General features: G+C 39.8%; 1 protein-coding gene across 3 annotated transcripts; it reads left to right on the top strand.

The window, feature by feature from the left end:
• The first annotated feature begins 403 nt into the window (after positions 1–403).
• Positions 404–27,166, top strand: LOC146496156 (nardilysin-like). 3 transcript variants are annotated; one of them, XM_085142852.1, is made up of 32 exons: positions 404–558; positions 1,069–1,392; positions 1,931–2,168; positions 4,304–4,385; positions 5,587–5,740; positions 6,999–7,072; positions 7,239–7,334; positions 7,527–7,649; positions 9,462–9,519; positions 10,194–10,267; positions 11,296–11,365; positions 11,599–11,676; positions 12,761–12,881; positions 15,368–15,426; positions 15,851–15,905; positions 16,022–16,126; positions 16,532–16,655; positions 16,975–17,061; positions 19,390–19,509; positions 19,637–19,688; positions 20,006–20,156; positions 21,545–21,672; positions 21,819–21,981; positions 22,195–22,226; positions 22,435–22,573; positions 22,695–22,742; positions 22,841–22,893; positions 23,529–23,612; positions 23,843–23,933; positions 24,165–24,281; positions 26,182–26,271; positions 26,377–27,166. In XM_085142852.1, the coding sequence occupies exons 2-32, from the start codon at positions 1,190–1,192 to the stop codon at positions 26,596–26,598; spliced, it is 3,291 nt and encodes a 1,096-aa protein (XP_084998978.1). In that variant the 5' UTR covers positions 404–558; positions 1,069–1,189; the 3' UTR covers positions 26,599–27,166. The 3 variants fall into 3 exon arrangements, with proteins under 3 accessions (XP_084998978.1, XP_084998979.1, XP_084998977.1); XM_085142853.1 differs by having other exon boundaries at positions 455–558; positions 1,046–1,392; XM_085142851.1 differs by lacking the exon at positions 404–558 and adding an exon at positions 565–928 and having other exon boundaries at positions 1,046–1,392.
• The last annotated feature ends 75 nt before the right edge of the window (positions 27,167–27,241 follow it).

The raw sequence follows: 27,241 nt of genomic DNA on the forward strand, positions 1-27,241 counted from the left end.
ACCTCAAGGATCTGGAGTAAATCCTCCCCCCCCCCCCCCCCCCCCCCCATCCCCCGTGGCCTGTGCCTGCCACCTAGCGGCCCCTAACCCAACGATCCATATGTGAAGACTTCACAAGTGCAACCCGTGTGGTGAGGCAGTTTTTCTGAAGTACAGATGCTATTATTATGTCACTAGCTGACAAGACAGCATTCACTTCAAAGAGCTCTGAGAGTTCATGTTGCATGAGGAGATGAGAAACTAAGATATTTACCTGTTATGACAAGCGGCCGGTAAGACATATTATCAATCTATTGGTCATAATCATAAACAGATGTCTGTTTGCATCCAGGTGGCTGCCTGTCGTTGCCCGTCCAGGGCCTGAAGCTTGTTACAACGTAACCGCTCCTGACTGCTCAGCGCACACGTGTTGACACCCAAATCACGCCTCCTTGTCTCTAGAGCCAATCATCGGCCGTCATAGTTCAGAGCGTCTTCCTCTCAGCAAATCACAGCACTCGTTGTTGCTGTGGGGGACATTCGCAGGCACCGAGGCCCTTCTGCTGTCGGCAGAGACAGGTATGGCTTCATTGTTTTTGACCGGCTTCGTGAAGTATTTCTAAAAAGAAAAAAAAGAAGAAGAAGAAGTAGATTAAAAAATAAACACTCCGGCTCTATTTCGTTTGTGTCAAACAGACCTCTAACAGAACCAGACACAGCTTGTTAACATTAAATCCTTCCTCTCTCACTCGTGTTTCCTCTCAAATGTCCACTTGCTCTTGGTGGTCTGTGAGATGATGGGTTCAGGTTTCGGTGCGGGCTGGTGAGACAGGGTCGGATTTTAGCTGACATCCAGCTGAATAGAGCGAAACCACCAGACAGTTGTATGAATAGCTGTATTGTGGGCGCTGGCTAGCCGGTGTTGTGTGTGTCTATATGTGTGTGACAGGTCAGTTTCACATCTATAGGCCCACGCCACAGCGAGAGTCTTGGTTAATCTGTGTTGTTTTAGACGCAGAGCGCTGAACTTTAGCTTTGTTTTTTCTCCCCCACATTCGTATGTCAGGTCTTCATCATTGCTCTGTCCAGGCTTACACGGTGTGCTGCCGCGCTAAGGAGTAAATTGCCGTTGACAGCGACTTGTCCTGTTGTTTGTGGTCGCCCCTGGCTGTCAGCCTGCAGTGCCAGAGTCTCGTCATCTCTGCCGAGGATGCCGCAAACAAACAAGTCAAGAAACGCCCCGGCGGTTGACTCTCCGGGCTCGGTCCAAGTGGGAGCTTCAGCAGAAGCTACAGAGCCGGCGTCCCGGGAGGAAATTCAGTCTGCCGGGGACTCGGGAAGAGGGGGGGAAGCTGAGGATAATGTCGGTGACAGAGAGATCATCAAATCACCCAGTGACCCCAAACAGTACAGGTATAAAAAAAAACCCTCTTCTACCGCACAGTCAAGCATTCCTACCAGATTCCCATGAGGATTTAAATAATTCATTATACTGTTTAAAAAAAGGAAAAGTTGCATGATTTATCTGTTCTATTATGTATGTTATTCTCACTCGAAGGTATTAATAGGATTTCATGTGTAATGAAATACATCTTGCTAAAGTTCTGCATTCATGACTGTGAAAGTGCTGACAAAACGACCCAGATCCACTAACCCAGATCCAAAAATGATATTGAGCCTCCCATCCAGCTGGATCAGTGCAATATTATTGTAGTCTGATGGGATGATTTCATGCTTTAAGCACAGACCAGTGCCTCAGGCCTCTGTGGGGCATGGATGGAATATTTGCTGTGAAAAAGCACAGCACAAGACGGGATGAAAGGGTGTAAGATACAATCTGCAAAGGGATAACTGTTAAGCTGTTAAGAAAAAGCAGTGAAGGCTCTAAAACTCAATTGATACCACAGTGCTTCTCCTTGTGTTATCTCACCTTTGACTTTACTCTCCTCAGGTACATTGTGTTAGAAAACGGGCTGCGAGCTCTGCTCATCTCAGATTACAGTGGACTGACAGAAGATGGAGAGTCAGATGAAGGTGAAGAAGAAGAAGAAGAGGAGGAGGAGGATGATGATGATGAATCTGAAGATGGATCAGAGGATGGGTCTGAGGAAGATGATGAAGATGAGGGCGTCGATGATGAAGATGATTACAATGAGGGGAAAAAGAAGAAAGGAAATGCAGAGAAACAGGTTCAGGAAACAAGAGAGCATTTCATATAGACTTTATTTATGTTTTGTAAAACGACACTGTTTGAAATAATGTAAAAAACAAATTGACACCATTACTCCACAAACTATTTAAGGTGCATCTTTTATGCTCTTCTATATTTTCTGCAACATGTTACAGTGGCTAATACTCTGATAAAATACAGCCAGAGTTTCAAATATTTAGAGTTCAGGGTATATGCTCAGGCGTGAGACGGCACTAAATGCTTTGTTTCAGACAGCTGTTTTTATATATGATCAGTGGCAGATCTAGAAAATTTTCCATGGTGGGGTAACGCAAAAGAGGTGCAAGAGATGTAGCAGTGTGGCACATACCTCTTCAGTGAAGCTTGTGAAAATCCCCTATAGGTAAATAGATTCAACAAAATACTTTGAAAAACACACTTTAGTTTTATCATCATCTCTTCTAAGAAAATAAAGACAAGTTTGATTTTTTACAAGCTTTAAAGTAGAAAGACTTTGCTCACGCCCTGCAGTACTCACTGTCAAAACAATGGCAATATTGCACATTTGAAAAGTATTTTAATAACATAAAAGTTGGCGGGGATATCTCAACGCTCAGAAGCTCCACCCACCTGATGTTCAAACCTCCTTTTGCAGATACGAACCAATGACGAGAAAGTTGGCTTAAAGCTACAATGTGTAAAATCTCACCACTAGATGTCAGTAGATTGCAAACTACTGAATTCTGTTTTCTTTCCACTCCCGATTCAAGTGTATAATCTTAGCTACAGTGGCTGCTGTAAGACAGACCACCCTTGCTGGGGTTCATTTGCAGTGAGTATAGGGTGTCGGTCCTCTGTTTACCTCAGCTGTCAATACGCCAGGAATCTACATCTATTTTCTCTGGAGGAGGCTGTAAAACTTTGTGAAAGGAGTCCGATACAAATCGATGAGTCAGTGAAGCTCCTGTTGGTCTCTGTTAGCTGCTATTAGCTGCTGTTAACTTTCTTTGAAGTGGCTCTAACTTTGTTGGATTGGGACAGTTGACGAATAAACTGTCATATGATGTGAGAATGTAATCAAAGTCTTTATCAAAGTGTGAGCTTTAGAAAACAAGACTAATGCTAGCTGGATGTTGTTGTTGACAGCTCTCTGTAGATGTGAGGTTCGCATGTCTAATCTGCTGATAATAAGTAATTGCGACAATATCGGAATGAATAAGCATGTTAATGCACTGTGTTAGGTTGGATCGAAGTGTTTCTTTCCTTTGTATTTTCACTTCTTGGCGAAGGCACGCCTTCTCAAATGATAAAAAACAGTTGTGATGTGGTTTCAATTTTGAGTCTGTAGGTGGAGAGATGAATGAATATTTGCCTTTATAACGTGCAAATCCCTATGATTTCTCAATTCCTCTGCCTTTAGCAAACTACGTATGTGGCTGGTCTCTGAGCCATATACATATATGCGCTAATGCACCTCTCTGCATTTAATCATTAGTCATTATTATTATTATTATTATTATTAATCTCTGGCTCTCGTCTACAACTTGTCGTTGTCTTGTCTTCCTCCCCTCATGCCAACCAGTCGTGGCAGATGGCTGCTCTACCCCAAGCATGATTATGCTGGATGTTTCTTCCTGTTAAAATTGAGTTTTTCCTTCCCACTGTCGCTAAAGCGCTTGCTCATAGGGGGTCATGTGATTGTTGGGGTTTTCTGTTTTCTCTGCATTGTTGTTGCGTCTTTACCTTACAATTATGCATCAGAGGCGTTATATGGGCTTGTTTCAGATGGTGGATGATTGGTCTCCACTAATGCCTAGTATTAGATAAATCAGAACTATTTTGTTCTGTGAATCCTAGAAGGCTTTTTTTTCTAGTAAGCATCAGGAGCTAACACTACTTTAAACATGTCTGTACCTGAAAGTTCTATTCATATATTGCTTTTGGCATTTAAAAGATAAGATTCGTTTTCGATAATGTCAGCTAAGGCCATAAAACTATCAAACTCAACAATTTTGTGGTCTGCGTCTCAGTACTTTATTACATTGGTTTCTGTCTTTATGGCCTTTTTTGGCAGCAAGATAAACAGAGTATCATTCAAGATTTCCCTGAAGTGCAATGCCAGACTCAGATATGCCTCGATACCCTGTGTTTCAGTCTGCGGCAGCGTTGTGTGTTGGTGTGGGCAGCTTCAGTGACCCCAGCGATCTCCCCGGCCTAGCTCACTTTCTGGAACACAGTGAGTAATTAATCCAGTAGACAAGTATTGTCATCTTTTTTTAAAAAAAGTTTTCATTGTTCTTTAATTCAGTGGTTTCTCCGTCCCCAGATACATCCTCAGATATGTTTCAATGTTTCCTATCACACATCCTAATTTTAAATGCATCCTTGTGTAGTTTGTTTTAATTATTTAGTGTGCCTCTTAGCCTATTTTGTCTCGTTCAGTATCAGTTAACAATATGTGACATTTCCCAGAATATCCATCTCCAGAGGGACCAGATCCACCCACTGTGGGGCCACAGGGCAAAAAATTAGTTTTCAGGCTCCATTTGACCCACTTTTCTGCCTGCTCTCTGTGCATTATGCATCTAACTCATCATGTACAAATGCCCATTTACTACGTAGAATGCATAATAATGTATCCCAAGATACAGTAAACAGCAAACAATCCAGCAAAGATTGTTGTATACCAGTTGCTTTTGAACATTTGCAGCTTTCGCCTACTGAATGTCCCTTTTTTTTAAACTCATATACATAATATAAGCAAAAATTCATGTATTCCTGCATAAGGAAAGTCTTAGAATGTGAGGTGCAAATAATTAATTTACTACCAACCAAGTAACGCTACACTGTTCGTGGGGTTTTGGGGCTCCTGGAAATCTGGGGCCTGTGGGTTAATGTCTACCTTGCCTTGTTGGCAGATTAACTTTACCTCACCTACAAGAATAAGGCAAGAAATCACTGCATTCACTATGAGGAAGCAAGCAAGATATTTTTCAGTTGGGGGGGGGGGGAAAGCTAGGCTTGCACAAAATGCCACATAACTTCAGAATTTCAATCCAATCTATTGATGCTACTGTCAGCAGAGAAATTGCTATCTGTCTCCTCTACCAATTGTGATTGTTGAACATTGTTTCCAAATGATCATTCTGAAAGGAAACCTTTTCTCATGCTGTCACTAAATATTCCCAGCACTATTTAGAGTTATGCACGCGGCTTCATCTGAGACAGAGTTATCAAAATCTATTAAAGCTGAGCCAGAAATGTGATGTGTTATTGTCTGCATTTGTCTCATTGTCCACATAAATAAGAAAACCACAAAAGACACATCGTGCAAGTAGCTTTAATAGATTATTTTCTTTGGATTCCTTTTTTTTTTTTTTGATGATTTGTAATCCCTTCTCTCTTTTCACCTTTACTGTGATTTCGTTGTCGCCTAGTGGTGTTCATGGGGAGTGAGAAGTATCCATCAGAAAACGGCTTTGATGCTTTCCTCAAGAAGCACGGCGGGAGCGACAATGCCTCCACGGACTGTGAGAGGACCATCTTCCAGTTTGACATTCAGAGGAAAAACTTCAAAGAGGCTCTTGACAGGTTAGGAGTCAGTTGGGCTTTTTTGTTTTTTGGTTGTTATCTTATTTTTCGAGCAGTCATCCTTACGAGGTGGTGAGGATTTACAGGTAAACACAAGACAGAAACAAGAAAAAGGAGAATATAAACTCGTATGAAGCAATGGAGACAAGTTAGAACAATTAACAATTAGTGACTAGGCTGAAACCAAAGACTCATAGAGGCTATAAGGGAAAATCTATGGTCTAATCCAAACAGTAAGGCACTTAACATGCTAAAGCATAATTTACCAAAGGAATGTTCTAGCAGACCTGATGATTATATTGTGAAAATGTGTGGCATGTTACAGGCATATTCCCTGTTAGCGCTCGCTTTTACTCTTCAGTCCTAACATTTTTGCTTTGTGAAAATAGCCACCGAGACATCATCCATGGGTTTGTGGACTCTACATTTTGAAACCTCACTATTGCAGTTTTGACTGCCGTTAAACCATTATGTCCAAATATTGCCAGAAATTACCTCATTTTGATAAGAGGGTGGTGTGGCAAGTTATCAGCTATCACAAAGCAGGAACTCCAGCAACACTTGAGGAAGAAGAACAACTTTAATAATAGACCAACGCGTATAGGCTTGTGGCCTTCATTTGATGACCCTGATGAAGGCCACAAGCCGAAACGCGTTGGTCTATTATTAAAGTTGTTCTTCTTCCTCAAGTGTTGCTGGAGTTCCTGCTTTGTGAATTCTTTTATCCTCTCCATGCACCTTGGAAGCAGGTGAAGTTGTGCCAGAAATTGTTTTTGCTGCAAGTTATCAGCTAACCATATCAAATTTGGTTAGCAAGCTGAATTCATAAACTGAACAGGTGAATCAAAGGGACGCATTTACCTGGCAATTTTAGTGCGAAGTAGGAGACGAAGGAAATGCTTTTGGACACTGCCAGTTTGAATTTAAATTATGCCTAAATCCTCTTTTAGTAATAACTTCAAACTTTAAAGTTAGATTGAAACCACTGGTATGTCTGATGTCGCTCCATGTTTTAGTTAAATTATGGGTTTAGTTCAATCTAAACAGTGTGGATGTATAAAGTAAGTGATATGAAGTAAGAATAGTGAAAATTGGATGTCATATATTCAGATCTCAGAGGCCATGGGGAGATCATGGTGTGCACTTGGATATATATTGGATGTTGTTTGTCATGTGCGTCCATCTACATCTAAATGTTTATGTCTGATCTGTGCTCTGTCTGCTTCTGAACATTACCGCTTTGACCTGTTGTTGTCAGGTGGGCACAGTTCTTCATCTGCCCCCTAATGATTCGGGATGCCATTGACAGGGAAGTGGAGGCTGTTGACAGTGGTGGGTCTTGGTGCCTATGTGCATCACTCCTGCATTCTGAGAAATTAATCCTGGTTCATATAAAGTGTTTTAGTGCATTTTCTGCGCAGAGCTCTTTTTATCACCATAGACATTTGTCTTTTTGTCCCATCTTACCTTTTCCTGTGTCCCTCCGTCTGTCTATCAGAGTACCAGCTGGCTAAGCCATCTGACTCCCACAGGAAGGAGATGCTATTTGGCAGTCTGGCCAAACCTGGACACCCTATGGGCAAGTTCTGCTGGGGTGAGTTAGTAAAAACAACTGCTGGGACAAATAATACACGCAGGGCCTCCTTGGGGTATGTTCAGCAATAACAAACAGGAGAGCTGAAACCTGCACCAGTTTACCTGCCTTCTCATATCCCTGCATGTGTTAGGGCTCCTCTCTGTCTTGTATTATGTTTGTCACTTGATTGTTAACTTGTCACAATACCAGGGAATGCGGAGACACTGAAGCAGGAGCCCAAAAGAATGAAGATCAATGTGTATAAGCGGCTGCGTGCCTTCTGGAAGAAATACTACTCTGCCCACTACATGACTCTGGCTGTGCAGTCAAAAGGTCAGGAAAATCATTCCCATTTATTATGCATCAAGAACTAGCCGATTAGTAGATTGACAGAAATGTAATTTGTTTCAATAATTTCATACACCAAACGAACCGATTCATTGAAAAAGCAATCTGTGGATTAATCAAAAATTCAGACGATCATTATCTCTAATAAAGATCCACTTCATCCATGTTCAGCCAACTGTAGATAATCATTCCAGAATCAGCTCGAATTGCTGTATTACTCAAAACAAAGTCACATACAAAGTATCTAATGTATTTTCTTGGTTTCACAGAAAATATCACTCAGCTAATTAACTACAGCATACAAGTAAAATGATGAAGTGTTGACATTTGGTGCTGAGAAATGCCGTCCTCATGAAACACTTACTCGCCCTCAGTAAAATTCACTCTTGTTGCACCTCTTTTTTTGTCGTCTAAGATTCTGCCAGTGTAGAGGGATGCAAAGGTGTTATAGTAGATCGCTAATTGGAGTAAAACGACCGGAAATATTTATAACCATCATTTCTGTTGGAAAATGATGAAGCATCAAACTGCTGAAGATTGCAAACACCTTTCCTTGCAAGGTTTTATAATATTCATAAAATTGCACCTTTTTTTTCTCCTAGCTCACTTCAATTTTTTGTTCACCTCTAGCGCTTTGACTTGCTTGGTGCAGTAATATATGTCTGCATCTGTGTGCATTAGTTCATTATGATGTCACTACATTGCACTAATCATTCTGGATGTGTTCAGAGGTGAAATTAACCTCAGGCATCTGACCAGAGAGTGCGGTTAAACTTTTTCAACCTATAGGCCAAAGGATTTTTGCTTATAATATTGATCAGTGTTGCCTGAAAAAGCTGTTTTTAGGAGCTTCCATATCAGCAAGGGGAAGCATCTGTTTTGAAGCCCAGCTGAACAATCCTACCTGGTTTTTACATCATGTTTTATTAAAGAGTCCATCCATGCATCTATTTTCTCGACTGCTTATCTGGTTCAGAGTCACAGGGGAGTTGGTGCTCATCCTAGCTGTCATAGGGCGAGGTTGCCAGCCTGTTGCAGGGCCAACACAGAGAAACAGACGACCATTCATGCTCAAATTCAAACCTACAACCAATTTAGAATCACCAGTTAACAAGCATGTCTTTGGACTGTGTGAGGAAGCCAGAGTACCCGGAGAGAACTCATAGAAGCGTAGAGAGAGCACAGAAAAGCCCCAGCTGGCTGGCAAATTCGAACCAGTAACCATATTGCTGTGAGGCAACAGTGTGAACTGACTATTGACTTGGCACAAAAGAAGGGATAAAGAATAAAGAAGAACATTGTAAACAATTGCTCCTTTGTTATTGAATTAAAATTATGTACTGTAGCCTTGAAAAACAACTTTGACTTCCATTTAGTAATTTGAAACATGCATAGGAAAAAGCTGTCACAATTAAATTAACCATGCTATACATTTAAATGTTTGTAAAAAAAAAAAAAAAGGCTGCAATGCAAAATACAAAAGCTGCATCTCATTATACAATAATGTAAAAGCTCTAAATGTATGCTTACAGTTTGTTTGCATTGGCAATAATTAAAAAGGAATAAGTCTCTACCTTATTTAGTTGGAAACACAGAAAGTCGTGAATTTTCATTTACATTTACATTTTAGCATTAAATTAAAGCATGTTAAGCCACACTGTAACATAGTTTCTTTTAAAGCAGGCATTTTAGTATGTACTGCACTGACTTCTCCCCAAATCTCAGTTGTTTTCAGCCTGAATAATTGAAACACACTCAAACTCTAATTTATCCTCCTTCACTCACTGCGTCCTTTAGAGAAGCTGGACACTCTGGAGGAGTGGGTCAGAGAGATCTTCAGCAAGGTGCCTAACAAGTGAGTATTCAAGAAGAGGCTCTCAGTTGCTGTGATGAGAAGCTGGCGCTATATAGATTGAGTCTCAATATCCTCTGCTCAAATGTAAATGTCAAGCCTTTTTACCATCTCTTTCTCCGCTTTCTTCATCTCAGATGCTTTTTTTCTTCTTCAAAATGATGCACCTGGAAGGGATCTCTTCTCCCTAAAGCAGAGCTGAGCTGAATTAGTGTTTTTTTTTTTATGTTTGTTTTTTTTGCTGCACAGCTTCCGTATGCTTTATGAGTCATTACAGAACCTTTTTTAGTGAATCAGAGTCACTGTTACACACATAAAAACCACATAACCTCCAGTTTTTAAGGCTTTCATTTCAATTAAAGGATTACATTTCCACATGCTTACATCTATCCTTATAAAATTGCCTGAAGCGACTTTAACTTCTTTAGATGAACTAAATTAATTTTCATCAAGCTTTAAATGATTGAAAGGATTTTATAGCTCTGACTGACAGAAATAATGTGCTATTACTTCCCCGATTGTGTAAACAGTAATTGGAGACATCCATCCTCAATCTTATACTTGAAACCTTTTCCATTAACTGTTTTCTATGTTACTTAAAACATAAGGGTGGGTTGAAGTCGCTTTGATTACGTCTTGGAACTGTTTAAGTGATGGTATTGTTTTTGTGTTTATAGTGGTTTGCCCAAGCCAGATTTCTCTGATATGCTGGATCCTTTTGACACAACGGCTTTCAGCAAGCTCTACAGAGGTACTGATACGCCTTACCGGATATCTCTAAGCACATCTGGTGAACTGCAGGTTCCCACATATAAATAAGCCCTAACAGGTTATGTAAGTAGTGGTTCTCAAAGTGGGACCTTTGGGGTCCTCCATAGATCAATGACTTGTAGCCCAGGGGTCTCCAGAGTAGTTTGTCATCATTAATAAAAACATGCTGTCTCATTTAAAATCTCATATCCAGTTTCAGACCATTTATTTAGAACAAGCACATTGGATCCATTACTGCCTTCTACATTTGGGCCAGTAGAAGCCCTGACATGATCGGGACACATCCTGTGAAATCCTTTGCTTCTCTGCTTATTAGCCAACTGGCTAGTTATTGAGCACAAAGAAATAATTCACTTCACATCTTGAAGTGACACTAATCCCAAAACAGCTTTCACTCAGTCCCTGTGATGATGCATATAAGACATTTATAATGAGTCCGGATGTATTCAAAAGAGCCGCTGAGGACCAGAATGTGTAATATGTCAGCTGAGACGAGTTACTCGAGGCTGTCAAGCTGATTCAAATTGCAGTTTTAAAGGGGACTTGTTGTTCTCATTTCCAGCTCCATATTTTTATTCATGGACTCTACTAAAGTAGTTTTTCACATAGTTAAAACTGAAAATAAGTAGAATGTACAAATATTTTTTATTGTGTACAGGGACTTGTTGCTGATGCTCAGTTTATCCACTTTCTTAGACAAGCAATTTTGATGACCATAATGGGGTTATCATTTATCACACCCAAGAATAGTGGAAACGTAGTGTTATAGAAGGCTGAACAGTAATTGGCAGAGTTTAATGTTAGCATACGAAAATAAGAGCATGCAAAATAGGCTGCCTTTATGCAGTTTTATTTAAAATATATGTAACAGAAAGAGGAAAGAGCTCTGAATCAAAAAATCAGTGGTTCCATTTGCTTTTTCTGTTGATGTCAGGTTTACTTCTCCAGGCCAAGTGTCTGTTTGATTCAGGTGCTTGATGGTGTTTCTCCACCTGTTTGCATTCACAGTTGTCCCCGTCGGGAAAGTTCACGCACTGAATATCACCTGGGCTCTTCCTCCTCAGGAGAAATACTACAGGTGAGCGCCATGCAGAACATATACAACAAATATAGAGTCACACAATGCTCTCCCTTGAGAGAAATTTCATCAAATTCTTTTGTTTTGTTTTTTCCCCATGCATGTATTTGATTTGCATTGATGTCTCTTTATATAAATATAGAATTGGGTCAGCCAAAAGATACCATGCTTTTCCCCTGATTGTAGATGGATTGCATCAATGTTTTTTTGTTTCTACTTTTCATTTTCGTCAGAGTGAAGCCTCTCCACTACATCTCTTGGCTGATTGGCCATGAAGGCACAGGAAGCATCCTCTCAGTGCTTAGGAAGAAGTGAGTGTTATTGCTTCTGTCTGTTTGTTTTTCTGATTTGAGGGCACTCCAAAACCCAATTAAAAGCTCTTCAATTTGCTGGGTATACATGAGCTTTTTTTTCCCGCTCTGCGCCAGCCCTGTGTGTTTGAGTCCAATCTTCATACTATACACTTTGCCATCCCACTTGACAATGTGATTCATACGTTCTCATCTCTGGATATGGCTGTACAAGTGCATTTCAGCCTCTTGTTGCTAAGTGGTGAAGTGATTTACCAAACCTTGTGTCGTCCCACGTTACCAAGAGCCCATCCAATGCTCCCTTTACCATCAGCACCACTTGGATAGTGTAAAAGAATGCTCCTATTTAGTGTTTATGATCCTTTCAATTGTTGATAAATGACAACAGTGAAATTTGAGTGTACTTTGACTCAATTCCCAAACTGCAAAGGCAGTGGAGTGGTTGTTTTTATTGAATTCAGACAATCCTAGCAAAAAGGGCCAAGAGACGGCTTTGAAAATGGGAACATGTTGTCCTCCTCTGTCAGATATAGAAATGATCTCTATGTCCGTCTGTAGAACATTACTGATCAGAGGCCTCAAATTATCATACCATGCTCTTGCTGATTATTTCCCATTGATAAATCCATTAGAAATACGCCATATAAGCCAATGTAATAGTACATTTTTGTAAGTGCAGTATAAAAACTGCAGTATGGAAAGGTTTTAGATTCCTCCTAGTAGCCTATTCTAATACAGAGCAGACTTCTCAACCAAACCTGTCCTTTAAGTGCATCATCAGATGAATGAAAGATGTCTTTATACTCTTAAACTACTGAAGTGTTCGCCTTGATTTATGGTCCAACAAGTCTCAAATGTGTGTAAGCTGTTCAAATGAATGATTTAATATTACATGTATTTTTGTGACTGTTCACTCCCCCAGTAGAAAGTGAAGTGTTTGCAGCCAGGAGTCAACAAGTGACATGTCTTGAATGCTCTCTATTTATTGTTCATTCATTTTACCGCATACAACAGTGAGTAATTCTTTAGTCGAAGGCTTATTTGTGGTAATTTATTGTTATGTTTCTATGTTGCATTTTCAAAGGTGCTGGGCTGTGGCTTTGTTTGGAGGAAACAGTGAAACTGGCTTTGACCAAAACACCACCTACTCTATCTTTTCAATCTCCATCACCCTAACTGATGAGGGTTTCCAAAACTTCTACAAGGTAAAGAAAACTCTTAACATTTGTTATTTCCTCTGCATTTCTTTCAAAATAAAAAGGAAAAAAACCTTGGGAGTGGGCAAATTAAATTAATCAGCGGTTTAAGCATCGATCTCCCACGCAAGGTTTATTATTTATTGTCATATCATAAAGAGTCAGGTTTTCTTCATTATTAAGATACTGGAAGTAGCTGGCATACAACAGTTAAGGTCAAGGAAGCACTGTGCATCAGTTGCTATGGCAACTCTTGTATTTAACACAAAGGCAGTGCCTGATAATTCAACAAGAGGACCATTTCCTACTCTTAAGGTATGCAATGGAAAAATATCCCGTTCACCGTTACTGAGGTAATTTCCGTATAAATACTTAAACAACCTCAAGAATATTGTTTATTTGGATCAATAGCAGAATAACCTCTCACTTCACTGACAAACTCACAAGAGTTTTATGGATAATAATATGAAATGAAGTCAAGTGTAAGAGTTAGTGATATATTTCTGGTGGTACACCTGAACAAGTCGATCAACTACACAATCCAGTCGGTTACTGAGGTTCAACAGAAGGTAGTAATGGAAGTACTACACACGACTTTTGTATTTCCTTGCTGTCGGATTAGGTTTAGACATTTTTTAGTCTTCTGTTTTTTTGTGGGAAGACTAACAATGGAATTAGGAATATATAATACCAGTATACTAAAGTATGTATATAGTTTTGTTAAGGGCCAGTAAATAAGTGCATGAGCATAATCATGATGATCTGGATCTGGGAACACCTTCAGTTAGTTTGCCCTATGGCGACAAAAGCTTACTTTTGAGGGTTGTCCAGACAAGACTTTCCTGTTGACTTTTTACTGATTATAAATGGTGAAAAGGCCAAAATAAAGCTTTTGTGAAACAATAGTTAATGGTTTCAAGATTTCCTTTTTAGCAGATAAAGTCCTTTTCCACTTCATATGAACTGCTTATCTACAAAGGCTGCTTAAACATTGTTGGTCAATGGAATTTTAACTACAAAGGGAAACCTTACAACCTTCAAAAGTCTTATCACTCACTTGGTTATATACCTATGCAGACTTTGGCTTATATAGATTAGCTTTTTTTCTCTTCTTTAAAAAAATTGTTCTTTAAATAAAATGACTTGATTAGAGGGATCAGCACACTCAAGGTGGATGACACTAAATAGTGTCAAGCTTGACATCAAAATTACAGTGTGCCATTGGATTACCAGTGACATGTCTCCCACTTCTCCTCCTGTTAGACACACAGCAAGCCAACTTAATATGAAACTGGTGCCGGCAATAAAAACCTCCTGCAGTTCAGAAAAGCGTTCCCTCACAGTGTTTGTATAAGGGGTTAACTTTGCTTGGAGCTTGCCTTAGGTAGCCCATAGAGTATTACAGAAAGCATACAGCTCTCATTTAAGTAAGTAAAATTTATTTATATAGCACTTTTCACATATAAAAATCACAAAGTAAAACATAATAGCAGGCAAAGAGCACCATAAATACAAAAAGGACAATTTTTTTGTATTTATTATGACGCTACTGCTGGCTAACTTGACTAGCATAAAAATGGACACTGACAAACAGCTATTCTAGTGCTATTCAAAGATAACAGAATGCACCCTACCTGCATCTCATATGCTCATGAATAAGCATGCTGCTTCTTACTTGTACAGTCTTCACAAGGATTGGGGATTGTGCCACAAACTGTATACAGACACTAATGGAAAAAAGATTAGATTTAGCAACAAGACTGAGACCATAAAAATCTGCCTGTATTTTTTAAAGTGTATGCTTCGTAGCTGGTCTTGGCAAGAAACAGTCTGGTGCATAATTCCACTGTAATGAAGATATTATGTATTAATTAGCGAGACTGTGAAACCAGTGGACTTTCCAGTCTTTGTGCTAGCTAAGCAAATCAGTTACTGGCAGTAGCTTCATACCTGGTGTACTGCTATGAGAGAGGCATCAATCTTTTTTATAACTCTGGGCAAGGAAGCAAATGCATATTCCAAAATATCAAAAGGCCACTTTAAAATTGATGTCTGGAGATAGAAAATACTCATTTTAAGTTATTGTAAGTGATTTTTTACTTTGTCACAACTGATGAACAATGGTTTTGTTCAATGGTAATAATTATTTTTTACTCTTACTATTACATTAACGGAGATTTGATATTTTCATTTACATGTCTGATTCTCTAAAAGGGGGATCAAGACATGTATTACTGAGCTGTTTAGTATTCTGAATGAAACCACTTTTTCCAACTCAGTTTTCAGAGCTGTTCTAATGACTATAATCAGGTAACCATAGTTAACATGATTGGCAACTTCTTTTTGGCATCACTGTAATTGTTATGGATCATAAAACTTAACAATACCTCCATATCAATCGATTGCAGAAAGGAAGGAATCATTTTTTGCTGGAATTCTACTAACAATAAATGTGGTTATACACTAATAATTTGCTTGTCTGTGGCTTTTAACAGGTGACTCGCCTCGTGTTCCAGTACCTGAAGATGTTGCAGACACTTGGACCACAGCAAAGGCACTTTCTTTCACTCACTTTCTCTCTCACTCACACACACACACACACCTTCAAATCAATCTTAACCCTCAAACAGTGCTTTAAACGGGATCTATAAAAGTGAACACAGGACCACAGCTCACTAAGATAGATATAAGATAGGTATATTTCTCAGTTTGAAATCAAATATACAAGATGGATTTTCTGTCTGTTTGATTGTCTGACTCGGTGCATTGTGTAGTTGTAGTAGATGCTGCTTTATTTGAGATGGTGACAACATAATATGTTTGGTTGGCTGTTCATTTGTATATTTATGGTCTTATTATTTTTGTTATTATTATGTTCCTTATTCTGTCTTAGAGAGTGCTGGTGTTGTGGCGTCTAAGCAATTTTATGAGGTGAATAAAAGTTGTAATTCTTTGTTTCTGTCTGTCTGTGCACTCAGGATATATGAAGAGATTCAGAGGATTGAAGCAAATGAGTTTCACTATCAGGAGCAAGTAAGGTTAACAGCCTTCATTAGTCGCTGAGTTGCCGTGTTTTGGACGTGTATCATTGTTATTATCAATGAGATTGTGTGAGTAAAGCCTCTCGATTTTGATTTGCTCTTTGCCAGGTTGATCCTATAGAGTACGTGGAGGACATTTGTGAAAACATGCAACTGTTCCCTAAAGAAGACTTCCTGACAGGAGATCAGTTGATGTTTGAGTTAAATCCAGAAGTAAGTAGTTCAGTAGTTCTGGGAGTGAACCACTTTCAGGGCTTTTATTCTAAAATGCAAAATGTCCTTTTTTTAGATAAAGATGTTAATGAAACAGGTCACTCAAAAGTAGAAAAATATAGATGTGTTTCTCATCGCTCCTTTAATGATTTTGTTTCAAATATATTTCTTAGAGCTGAGCTCCTCTTTTCTGCTGGTGGATGTTATTTTGCATCAAAAGTTACAGTCTAATTGTGGCTTTGCATATTTTCTGTGTTAACGTCTGTTTTCTTTTTTTGTCTCATTGTTTTTGGCTGCTAAAACTGTCTCCCATTAATGTTGATGTTCTTTAGAAAGTGAGGAAATATGATCTCTCTCTGTGCCGCAAACATCTTTTGATTTGATTTTGTGTGCGTGTGTGTGTAGGTGATCAGTGCAGCTCTGTCTCTCCTCACCCCTGAGAAAGCCAACCTGATGCTGTTGTCACCAGAACATGAGGGCCAGTGTCCCCTCAGGGAGAAGTGGTTTGGCACACAATACAACGTGGAGGGTGTGTGTGTGTGTGTGTGTGTGTGCGTGCGCGCGTGTGTGCACGTGTGTTTACTGTGACTGTAGCAGTTCCTTCGTACATTGTAAGCGTTCAGTGAATACATTGTCTTTTTTTCCCTTGTGTGGTGGTATTCAGCCACATATAAAGCAGAGCCAGCAGTAGAAATGCCAGCATTTATCTCTGTCTTTTATATGGCAAACAATGGTGTTGGAAAAGCATTTAAATTAAAATATAAAAGTAGAGAGTTCACTTTATTCAGCAGTTGAATCAAATTGGCAAGTATTTCTTATGTGTTAATAGATGTTTAACCTTCATACAGATATCCAGCAAGAGTGGATGGAGCAGTGGACAGGAAACCTGGAGCTTAACGCTGACCTCCACCTTCCTGCAGAGAATAAGTTCATTGGTAGGTGAAGAAACTTCTTTTTTGCATTATGGGCAAAAAAGTAGGTCTTTCTGGCCTAATTTGCTGCATGCCGTATCTGAAAAGTGTCCAATACGATGATCTGGACAAGATGTGCTCCAGCAGTTTGGACTTTAGCTCTCCATTAATCCATCCACAAAATACTGGTAATCAGATATATTGACCAAACCTGGAGGAACTGAGTGTTTTTGTCAGTGTATTTTGTAATTTATAATGCTCCCTTGTTAGTCACTGATCTAGCTGAGGTGTATTAATTCAAGCTAAAATTTGTGAAGTCAGGATGGTATTTTTCACTCTGGGGGAGGTTGAGTGATTTGAAACCCCACTCGGAGCATTTGCAGTAAGTTTTCTCCCCCTTACCTCGGCAGTTATTAAAGCAGCAGTTAAATGTTGTTGCACAGCATGTTTATCCTCCTCCTATAATTTAAGTCCAGGGGAGAGAAACTTTGCATTTTAGAAGTGGAGTGTTAAATTAGCTCAACCCATATTTTGACAACAGCGCAAGATGGAGAAAAAATGTTTGAGAGATTACGATAGCTGTGTCGGAGGAAAGATGGTCCTGTTTTTGTTGGCTTACCCTTGTATAGCTTAACTGATTTCATGTGTGGTAAATGATGTATTTAATACTATTTTATTCTAGTCTTTTCTTGGTGTAGTCTAGCAGAATTTCTTTGTTTTTCTGTACAAATCAAGCCACAGCTTCTGTTGGAAAATGAAAAACTTAAAGTGCCACAAACTGTAGTTCCTCGAATGGCCACTTGAGGCTGGCTTCAAAAGCAAGTTAGTCCCCATAAACCAGGGTTAGGGAACTCCAGGCCTTGAGAGCCAGTGTCCTGCAGGTTTTAGATCTCACCTTGGGTCAACACACCTGTATCAAATGATTAGTTCATTACTAGGCCTCCGGAGAACTTCAAGACATGTTTAGGAGGTAATTTGGCCATTTAAATCAGCTGTGATGGATCAAGGACGCATCTAAAACCTGCAGGACACTGGCTCTCGAGGCCTGGAGTTCCATACCCCTGCCATAAACAGTGTTACCAGCTTTAGAGCACAAATACACCTGCTTTCTGCCTGGTACAGAACACCACATTGGTCTTTATCACTAATTTCCCTGTTCATGGTGGGAGTACAGGTAGTACATTTAGTGGAACTTCTATTTTAAGTTGTATTAAGGCTCAAAATATAAGCGGATGCTGTGTCAACCTGTGATTGGTTTTTATTAGAGAGCACACTCTGAGGAGTCTCCTGCTTGTTTTGTTTTATAACCTTTTTTTTCCCAGACATATTTAAATTGCATTTAATATCACATTGAATTATTGATGCATCTTGATAACCAGACTAGTTAAATATTGCTATCCATATCTGATCAAAAATCAGTCAAATCAGTCTCTAGACACCTACGTTATCCATGATATGCATGCAACTCAACGCCTTGCAGCTTGGTCAGACATGTAAGGCTAATTTGACCATAAGCCTGTGGCTTGTGGTTATGGCGCAAGCATGGGAATTTTTTTTTGACCTGCAACAGCAAAATGCCCCCCAAAAAATACAGTTCTTGAAAACCTAAAGTTGTGGAAAAAAATAAGTATTCAAGATTGAGATTCAGTTTGGGGGATGTTATTAGTTTTACAAATAATTCAAGTTATTTCATTACAGATTGTAAAGGTAAACTGTATTTTAGAATCCACTACAAATCAGTTTTGAACAACTTGTCGTTATAGTTATAAAATTTCACTGTGAAATAGATTAAATCCATCACTGTCTGCATTTTAAAATGTACCACATATTTGGCTACAACAAAACGAACGTATTTTATTAAATGAATTAATTTAAAAGTAGAACAAAAACACATACAGTTTACTAAGTGTATCATCACAGTGCCAGCTTCTGTAATGTTCAGACCGATCGGCACAAAAATGGTTACACAGCACCAGTTATATTTGCTGATTGCATGGATTGAACGGTGTATGTTAATTAAAGGTCAATATTTTAATTTAAACAGAAAAACAAAACACCTCTGGCTCACTTCTGGCCAAATGCAAAGGTTGATTCATTCTGTCGTTGCAGTTTGCTTACAAACTTTGTAAAGTGACAGACCCACGCGGCCAGCTTTACTAAAAGCTGGCAGCTTCACTTTCGGGCCCAAGGGTTTCTGAATCATTTATTGTGGGGGTAACATCTTTCTCTGTGTTGACAAGCGACTACATGTTTATCCCTAAACTGTATATAATGAATTGTCGAAAGTCACGCATTATTTATGAGGCTGTACCGAGTGGAATGGTGATTTATTGTGTGTGTGCACTTGTTCAGCCACTGACTTCACCCTGAAGCCCTCTGACTGCCCAGACACCGAGTTCCCAGTCCGGATAGCCGACAGCGACAGGGGCTGCCTGTGGTACAAGAAAGATAACAAATTCAAAATCCCAAGAGGTAGACTGTGTGTTAGTGTGTGTGTACGTGTACTGTGTGCATCAATTAGCATGCAAGATGTTACTTTAAAGGTATTTAATGTCATTAGGGAATGGTTGACACCTGCTTGCTCTCTCTTCTTCTTTAGCCTACGTCAGATTCCACTTAATCTCTCCAGTAATCCAGCAATCCGCTAAGCAGTGAGTTTAAGCTCAGATAAGAGTTTGTGAAAATAAGTGTTTGTTTTTTTGCTATGACCTTTGTTAATGTCTGCTTTTTAATCGTCTCTCTCTCTCCCACTGCCTCCACTTATGTATTTTTGTCACTTTTACCCTCCCTCCCCCACGTTTCTCCTTCCTCTGTCCTTCCACCTTCTTTTTCTATTATGCCTGTTTTGTTTTTTTCCTCTCTATCCTCCATCTCATCCTTCTTGCCTCCTTCTGTACTATTACCTGCCCTCTCTCTATTTCACTTTTCTCTTATTCTCTTTATTTGTCGCTTTCCTCTTGCACTCCAGTGTGGTCTTGTTTGACCTTCTGGTAAACATTCTGGGCCACAACCTGGCAGAGCCAGCCTATGAGGCTGAAGTGGCCCAGTTGGAGTATAAACTGGTTGCTGGTGAGCACGGACTGGTCATCAAAGTTAAAGGATTTAACCACAAGCTTCCTGTGAGTAAGCATAAACAGTTTGGATAGTGGCATGTTGTATTTTAGGCTCTGTACACCACCACAGGGGATTTTAAATCAAACATTCAATATACAGCTTTAATTCAAGGGGCTTTACAAAAATTTTGCTTAACTGTTTAGGAATTATATCAATTTTTATACATAGTCAACATTTTTAAAGGCTCAAAATTAATTGGACAAACTGATATAATTTTAAATTCTTGCTTGGATAAAAATCCTTTGCAGTCAGTGAGTGCCTGAAATCTACTTGAGATGGTCTGCCAGGCTTTTACTGTACCCGCCTTTAGTTGGGACTCTCTGCCTTCTGTTTCGTCTTCAGTAACTGAAAACCATGCTGTGTTGGGTTGAGATCAGGTGACTTACTTGGCCATTGAAGTATATGCCATTTCTTTGTCTTGAGAATCTCTTGGGTTGCTTTTGCAGTATGCTTTGGATCATTTTCCCATTTTAACTGTGAAACAGTATCCAATCACTTTTGAAGCTGTTGGCTAAATGTGAGCAGAGAGCATAGCCCTGTACACTTCAGTATCCTCCCTGCTACTTCTACCAGCAGTCACATCATCACTAAACACTACTGACCCAGTTTTACTGGCAGCCATACACGCCAAAACATTGCCTCCACCATGTTTGACAGATAGCGTGGTATGCTTCAGATTATGAGCACTTCCTTTCATTGTCCATACTTTTGGCTCCCCACCATTCTGGTACAAGTCAAACTTGGTTTTATATGTCCAAGGAATTTGACATATTTTCTGGAAAAAGTCGAATCTGGCTTTCCGGTTCTTATGTCTTTGTCACCTTGTCATAAACCTGCTATAATCACATTCACCAAGGTGTTTCTTGATTGTAGATTTTGTCAATGACATGTCTACGTCCTTGTGACTGTGAAAAGGTTTTTCTCAAACAAGGATTGACTTATTCGATGTAGTTGTTCCTGTGGTCTCATCAGTGCATTCCTTTTAAAGAATGTACCAGAGTGTTTATTTGGAAGCTCTGATAGGTTTATTGCAGTTTTTCAGTGTAATGATGGACTCCTTCACTTGAATCATCTCTTTGGTCATGTTGACGATTCCAGAGAAAAGACACCAAATGCAAGTCCAACAATTGGAATAAGCTTCAGGTTTTGATCTGCTTAATTGTTATAAAATAACAGGAAATGGGCCTCAGCTGGCCATAAAAATGTCTGTCTGTAACACGTTTATTTTAAAATCCACTGTGTTGGTGTTTAAAGGCTAAATTGATTTTAATCTCCCAACAGTTACAAACACAAGTGTACGTGTAATTGTTTTGCATTCATTAAACCACACACTGAATAATAAAGAATCTTATGTAATGTATGTGTGACTTGTTGACCATATTTTTGTCTGTAGTTGCTGTTTCACCTGATCATTGACCACCTGGCAGATTTCTCGGCCACCTCTGACGTCTTCAGCATGTTCGCAGAGCAGCTGAAAAAAACCTACTTCAACATCCTCATTAAGCCTGAGAAACTCAGCAAGTACGTTGCTTCCCCATTGCTATGCGAGATTATCAAGTGTATGTTGCCTTCTAGTGGTGAAATGTGTGACAGCCCTAAATAGAAGAGCCTCCGGTCGTCACCGTCCTCTTTTATCTTTTCGCTCTCATCCTTTTTTTCTCCTCCAGGGACATGCGCTTGTTAATCTTGGAGCACTCTCGCTGGTCCATGGTGGACAAATATCAGGCTCTAACAGCTGGTTTGACCACTGAAGAGCTGACGGAGTTCAGCCGGAGCTTCAGAGCTGAGCTCTTTGCAGAGGGACTGGTGCAAGGGAACTTTAGCAGTGCAGTGAGTGGACAGCAGAAAGCACACAGACAAGCATCCTGATTGACAATAATATTAGCCGATTAGAGTGAATCAGTCAACGTTCACGTCTACTCTTGCCTCAGTTGCTACTGGGTGTACTTGACATTGCCCTCGTGCTTGGCTGATTGCCTCTCCTCACTCTCTTTCTCTCTTATCTCTCACTATTCATTACTCTTTATTGTATTTCCTCCACAGGAGTCTGTGCAGTTTCTGCAATATGTCACAGAGTAAGTCAGTTATTACACTGAATGCACTCCCTAATGAGAACACCAATACTATACAATCAAATAGATTTGTTTGCTATAATACGCCGTGATTCACATCAGCTTCAGTTGTTTAGTCCATGATTCGCCTTTCGCCTTTGCTTTTTTCCCCTCTCTCCTCTTTACCTTCTCACTTATTTTACTCCCTCTCTCCTCGTGTCTTGCCTGGCAGTAAGTTGCAGTTCTCCAAGCTGACAGCGGAGGTACCAGTGATGTTCAGAGTGGTCGAGCTTCCACAGAAGCACCACATCTGTAAGGTCAAATCACTCAATAAAGGAGACGCCAACTCGGAAGTCACTGTTTACTACCAGGTATTCACACACAATGTACATGCACGTCTACAGGTCATCAAGTCGTTTTATCTCTGAAGGTTCATTTTTTTTTATGCACACAAATTTATTCCCATTTTCTTTCTGTTTGCTTTTTATTCAGTCTGGCCCCAAGGCTTTAAGGGAGCACACGCTGATGGAGCTGTTGGTGGTGAGTATTACAATATGTTGCTTCTCTGTTTCCACACACTCCCTCTTTGATGCCGTCATCCCTCCATTGTTGACTGAGTTGTTTTGGGGGGGTTTCAGATGCACATGGAGGAGCCCTGCTTTGATTTCCTCAGGACCAAAGAGACTCTGGGGTGAGTTTCTGCTGCGTTCGATAATATTTTCTGTTAATTTAAAACCAAATTTCTGAAACTAAGCGAAACAGTGAGTTTTTCCATTCAAATTAGCATTACACGCTAATATTTTTCTAAAACTAGAAAGCTGCAGTTAATTTGATTTATTTGCATTTGTCCTAAATGTGCTCCATATGGAAATACACAACTTTTCAAAGTAACTTTCTTAGTATATCCAGTTCTCTTCCTCTTTCCTTTTTACATTTTTTCTGCCATTTGAAGGGTATTGAAGTTATTTTATGTGGAAATCAAAGGTATGCAGAGAAACTAACCTTCTGTTTCCATCTACACATCTCTGTCTGTATTGTATTTCATTACTTTGCCTTCTAGAAGGAACAAGTCTGTGCCGACCTTGTTAAGAGACTGTCGGATTTCTGTTTGGTGTGTCTGAAATGTGGGAGCTAGTAATATTTAAACCTGCGCCAAGCTGCTCTAGTTCTACTGGGACAAATGCTTTTCACATTGAAATTCAATTTTCATACTTGCCAGACTGGTTTTATTGCAGAGTGCAAATCAGATGTAATGCAGTTTTTCATCAGTTTATTTCACCCGTATTTTCTCTAATCCTAAAGCGTTCTTGTTGTCTCCGTCTGCAGATACCATGTCTACCCCACCTGCAGAAACACCTCAGGCGTTTTAGGTTTCTCTGTCACAGTGGAGACACAGGCCACGAAGTTCAAGTGAGTCTGCAACACACAATGGAAACCTATAATTTGCCCAAAGCAAGATACGATTTATCTTAACACCTTTCCCAAAACCAAGGTAAATCTATCTTGCTGTTCATCCAAACCCAAGCTGCAATTTGTCCATGTGGCCATGGAAAGGGAAGCAAGTGGAAGTGATAAATGACTAAAGGAATCCAATGCGTTCTATACCCTACAATATATCTCTTACCTCTCATCTCTCTCAGCACCGAGCTGGTGGAGTTAAAGATTGAAGAGTTCTTGACTTCATTCGGAGAGAAGCTCAATGCACTGACTGAGGAGGCCTTTAATACTCAGGTCTGCGTAAATGTGTTTTGTTTTTTCTTATTGTATTCCTGAGTTTCCCATTCTTATTGAAAAAGTTACAGAAAATGCTGCCTATCCAGAAATGTTCTAAATGTCAAAAGTTGTATCTCATACCATTAATAACACATTTCTGAGTCATGTAAAACTCGGCTGAATGCCTAAATGTGAAGCTGCACTGTGGAAGAAGTGACTAGAAAGCCTGTGTGCTCGTGTTTTCTGCAGGTGACTGCTTTAGTGAAGCTCAAAGAGTGTGAGGACACACATCTTGGTGAGGAGGTGGACAGGAACTGGGCAGAGGTGGTTACGCAGCAGTATGTGTTCGATAGGCTCAATAGAGAGGTGAGGACAACACAATGTTTAAAATAACGGCTCTGATGTTGTTTAAGACGTGCTCGTGCTGCTAAAGTCGTTCTGAGCCGTGACCTTGATGACCGCGGGACAAATCCTTTGGTTTAGAGGGTTGTGGGTTAGTGCCTTTTTGTTCTGGTGCATTACAGGGTTGCAAAACATTGTTAATATAATTAACAGAATGAGCAATGCTATTCACTTGCTCTATGAATGTATTGCTGCTGAATGGGAGTATATTCTCACATAATTGCAGTCGCCTTATTCTTAACAGTTTGCCCCAACTTTGTCATCTAGACTCCACTATGGGCAAATGTATGGTCCTACCACGGGTCCTCCAATTTAGTGGAAGTCTGGACTTTGTTTGGGACATTGCAACAGCGCATTCTTTTCTTTTTCAGCCATTCTGTTGAAGATTTGCTGCTGTTCTTGGGATCATTGTCCTGTGGCGTGAGCCCAGCTTTTGCTGTTAGCTGACAGATGGGCTCACGTTCGACTGTAGAATACTTTGGTATACAGTGGAGTTCATGGTTGACTCATTGCGGTCCTGTGGCTGCAAAACAATCCCACCACCACCGTACTTGACAGTTGCTACGAAGTGTTTGTGCTGATGTGCTGTTTGGTTTTCACCGAGTGTGGTGCTGTGGATTATGACCAGATATCTCCACTTGGGCCGTGTCTGGACACAAGTTTTGTGGTTTGTTAAGATGCCGTTTTGCAAAGCTAAGGCTTGCAGCCATGTTTTTTTATTATTATTATTATTATTATTATATACAGAAAAGGCTTTCTCCTGGCAATCCTTCTAAACAAGCCACACTTTTTCAGTCTTTTTTAAATGGGACAGTCATATGTGTTAACATTTAATATTATAGCTGAGGCCAGTAGAGTCTGAGATGTAGCTCTTGGGGTTTTTTGCTGCTTTTTTTTTTCTCTGAGCATTGTGCGATCCACTCTGGGGGAGATTGGCAGCTGTCTTGAGTCCACTGAATAATCTTTCTCACTGTAGAATTAATGGACTGCAAATTGTTTAGAAGTTGTTTCCCTAACATCATTGTCAATGTCTTCTTTCTTGGCACTCTGTTGCACACACCTGAATGCACCAGACTTACAACCTGCCAAAACGTCTGCTTTTATTGGCGGTCACTCTTTCTGATGATCAGTTTTATCAAGTGCATTTTATCAACAGCACCTGGCTGCTACTTATACTCTTAGTTCCTCTGGAAGCATTAAGGATATTTTTAGTTTTTAACACGCTGATTTTACATTTGGGCTTTTTTTTGTTTTTGATAAGTAAATGACAGTGAAATATTTGGTTGTTTTTTTTTTCTATCCCAGTTTATTTGAATCCAATTTTAAGATCTGCTAAGGACCGTCTTTAATTATGGCCTCATACATAAAACCTTAAGTATAAATAGAGGGTGCGCTTCCTTTCTTGATGGCTATATATGTCTATATGTATATATATTCTCAGCTCTCTACAAAATATGAACATAGTTAATGCAAAGTATACAGCAAGCAAGAGAGAAATAACAAGTATTAATGAGAATGTTCACATGACTTGCATTTTCAAAGTTCAGTAGCTGAAGTTTGTGTTTTTAGGGCATCAGATAGACGTTGCCAAAGGAACAGATCACAGAAAAACTTATTACAGAACTACAGAACCTGTTTTATTTGTGCTCTATGAAAGCACAACACTATCTCAAAACTAATTGACCCACTGGGGACAGATAAACTGGCTGTTTGGTACTGTCAACATTGTTACCTCTCTAATTCATAGGAAAAAAATGTGGTTTATCCTTTTAAAACATGCTTGGTTCTGACACTGAGAATTAAGCTGTTACATTTCCAGTGAATGGTTCTGTCTTACCATTGGTCTGTGCCACTGTGTGTTCAGATCGAGGCTCTGAAACAGATGACGAGAGATGAACTCGTCTCTTGGTTCAAAGAACATCGTGGACAGAGCAGCAGGAAGCTCAGTGTGCATGTAAGCAATGCCTTTGTGTTTATGTTGCACAGTTCTTTACTTTTCTTTGTGTTTTGGACATGATATACTTTATATCTGTACTAATTTCGTCTCTGTGTCCTTAAGGTGGTGGGATTTGGTGCTGAAGAGAATGATGAGGAGGGCAGTGGGGAAAAGCAGGAAGAAAAAGGCAAAGATGAGGATTTAAGGAGCTCAGCCTACGGTGAAGTGTCTAAGCTTAGTTTCCTTCCTGCCTCTCCCAAAGTGGAAGGTGCCATAGCCATCGTGGACATTCCTGCTTTCACTGAAGGCCTGCCCCTCTTTCCCTACCACAAGATACTTAAATAAACTTGTGCTCAGACTGTGAGACAGACTTACTCAGCCACATTCAGGGACTCTGCCTCATTCGAGATGCAGGCACTTAATATGAGGTGAAGGAAGGTTGAAGCAGCTTTGGCTCCTTTCTGGACCTGGATTTCGACTCTGGAGCCCAGCTGTAGGTTTTCCCCACACTCTAAGTCCCCACACATAAGCAAAAAGACTGAGAGTGATGATAGAGTTTTCTTTTAGCTAACTGATAGTCTGTTCTGCTTTCTCACATTCAATTATTTTATATCCTCAGCAGCTGCGAGAAACTGAAATTCTTTGAATCAGATTCTCATTTATTTGGTTCTCCGAGCTGTAGTGCTGCTACAGAAGTTAAAATCTGTATTTTCCGCTGTCTGCGTCGCAGTCCAGACTGAGTATAATTCAATTTAAAAACACAAATCGACTGTGAAAACAGCAGAAATGCTTTGAACTCCATGCGTGTGAATTTGTGTGCTGGATTTCAGGCTCTGGTGTGTGCTGCGGTTATTGGGTGACCTGGATCGTGCTGTGCTGTGCAACTGCAAAGAAATAAATCATCATCAGTCGATGTTGAGTGAATGAATGAAGCCGTTTAAGCCGTCTTCACAGCAAAAATACACTGAAACCTCAAATCATTGTGACT

Source organism: Neolamprologus multifasciatus, chromosome 19, assembly GCF_963576455.1.
Source record: "Neolamprologus multifasciatus chromosome 19, fNeoMul1.2, whole genome shotgun sequence".
Lineage (NCBI taxonomy): Eukaryota > Metazoa > Chordata > Actinopteri > Cichliformes > Cichlidae > Neolamprologus > Neolamprologus multifasciatus.

Coding starts and splice junctions, on each gene's coding strand:
- LOC146496156 (XM_085142852.1), top strand. CDS start 1,190: ATGCCGCAAACAAACAAGTCAAGAAACGCCCCGGCGGTTGACTCTCCG. Junction 4,386..5,586: donor AGCTCACTTTCTGGAACACA/GTGAGTAATTAA, acceptor GTTGTCGCCTAG/TGGTGTTCATGGGGAGTGAG. Junction 10,268..11,295: donor TTTCAGCAAGCTCTACAGAG/GTACTGATACGC, acceptor TTGCATTCACAG/TTGTCCCCGTCGGGAAAGTT.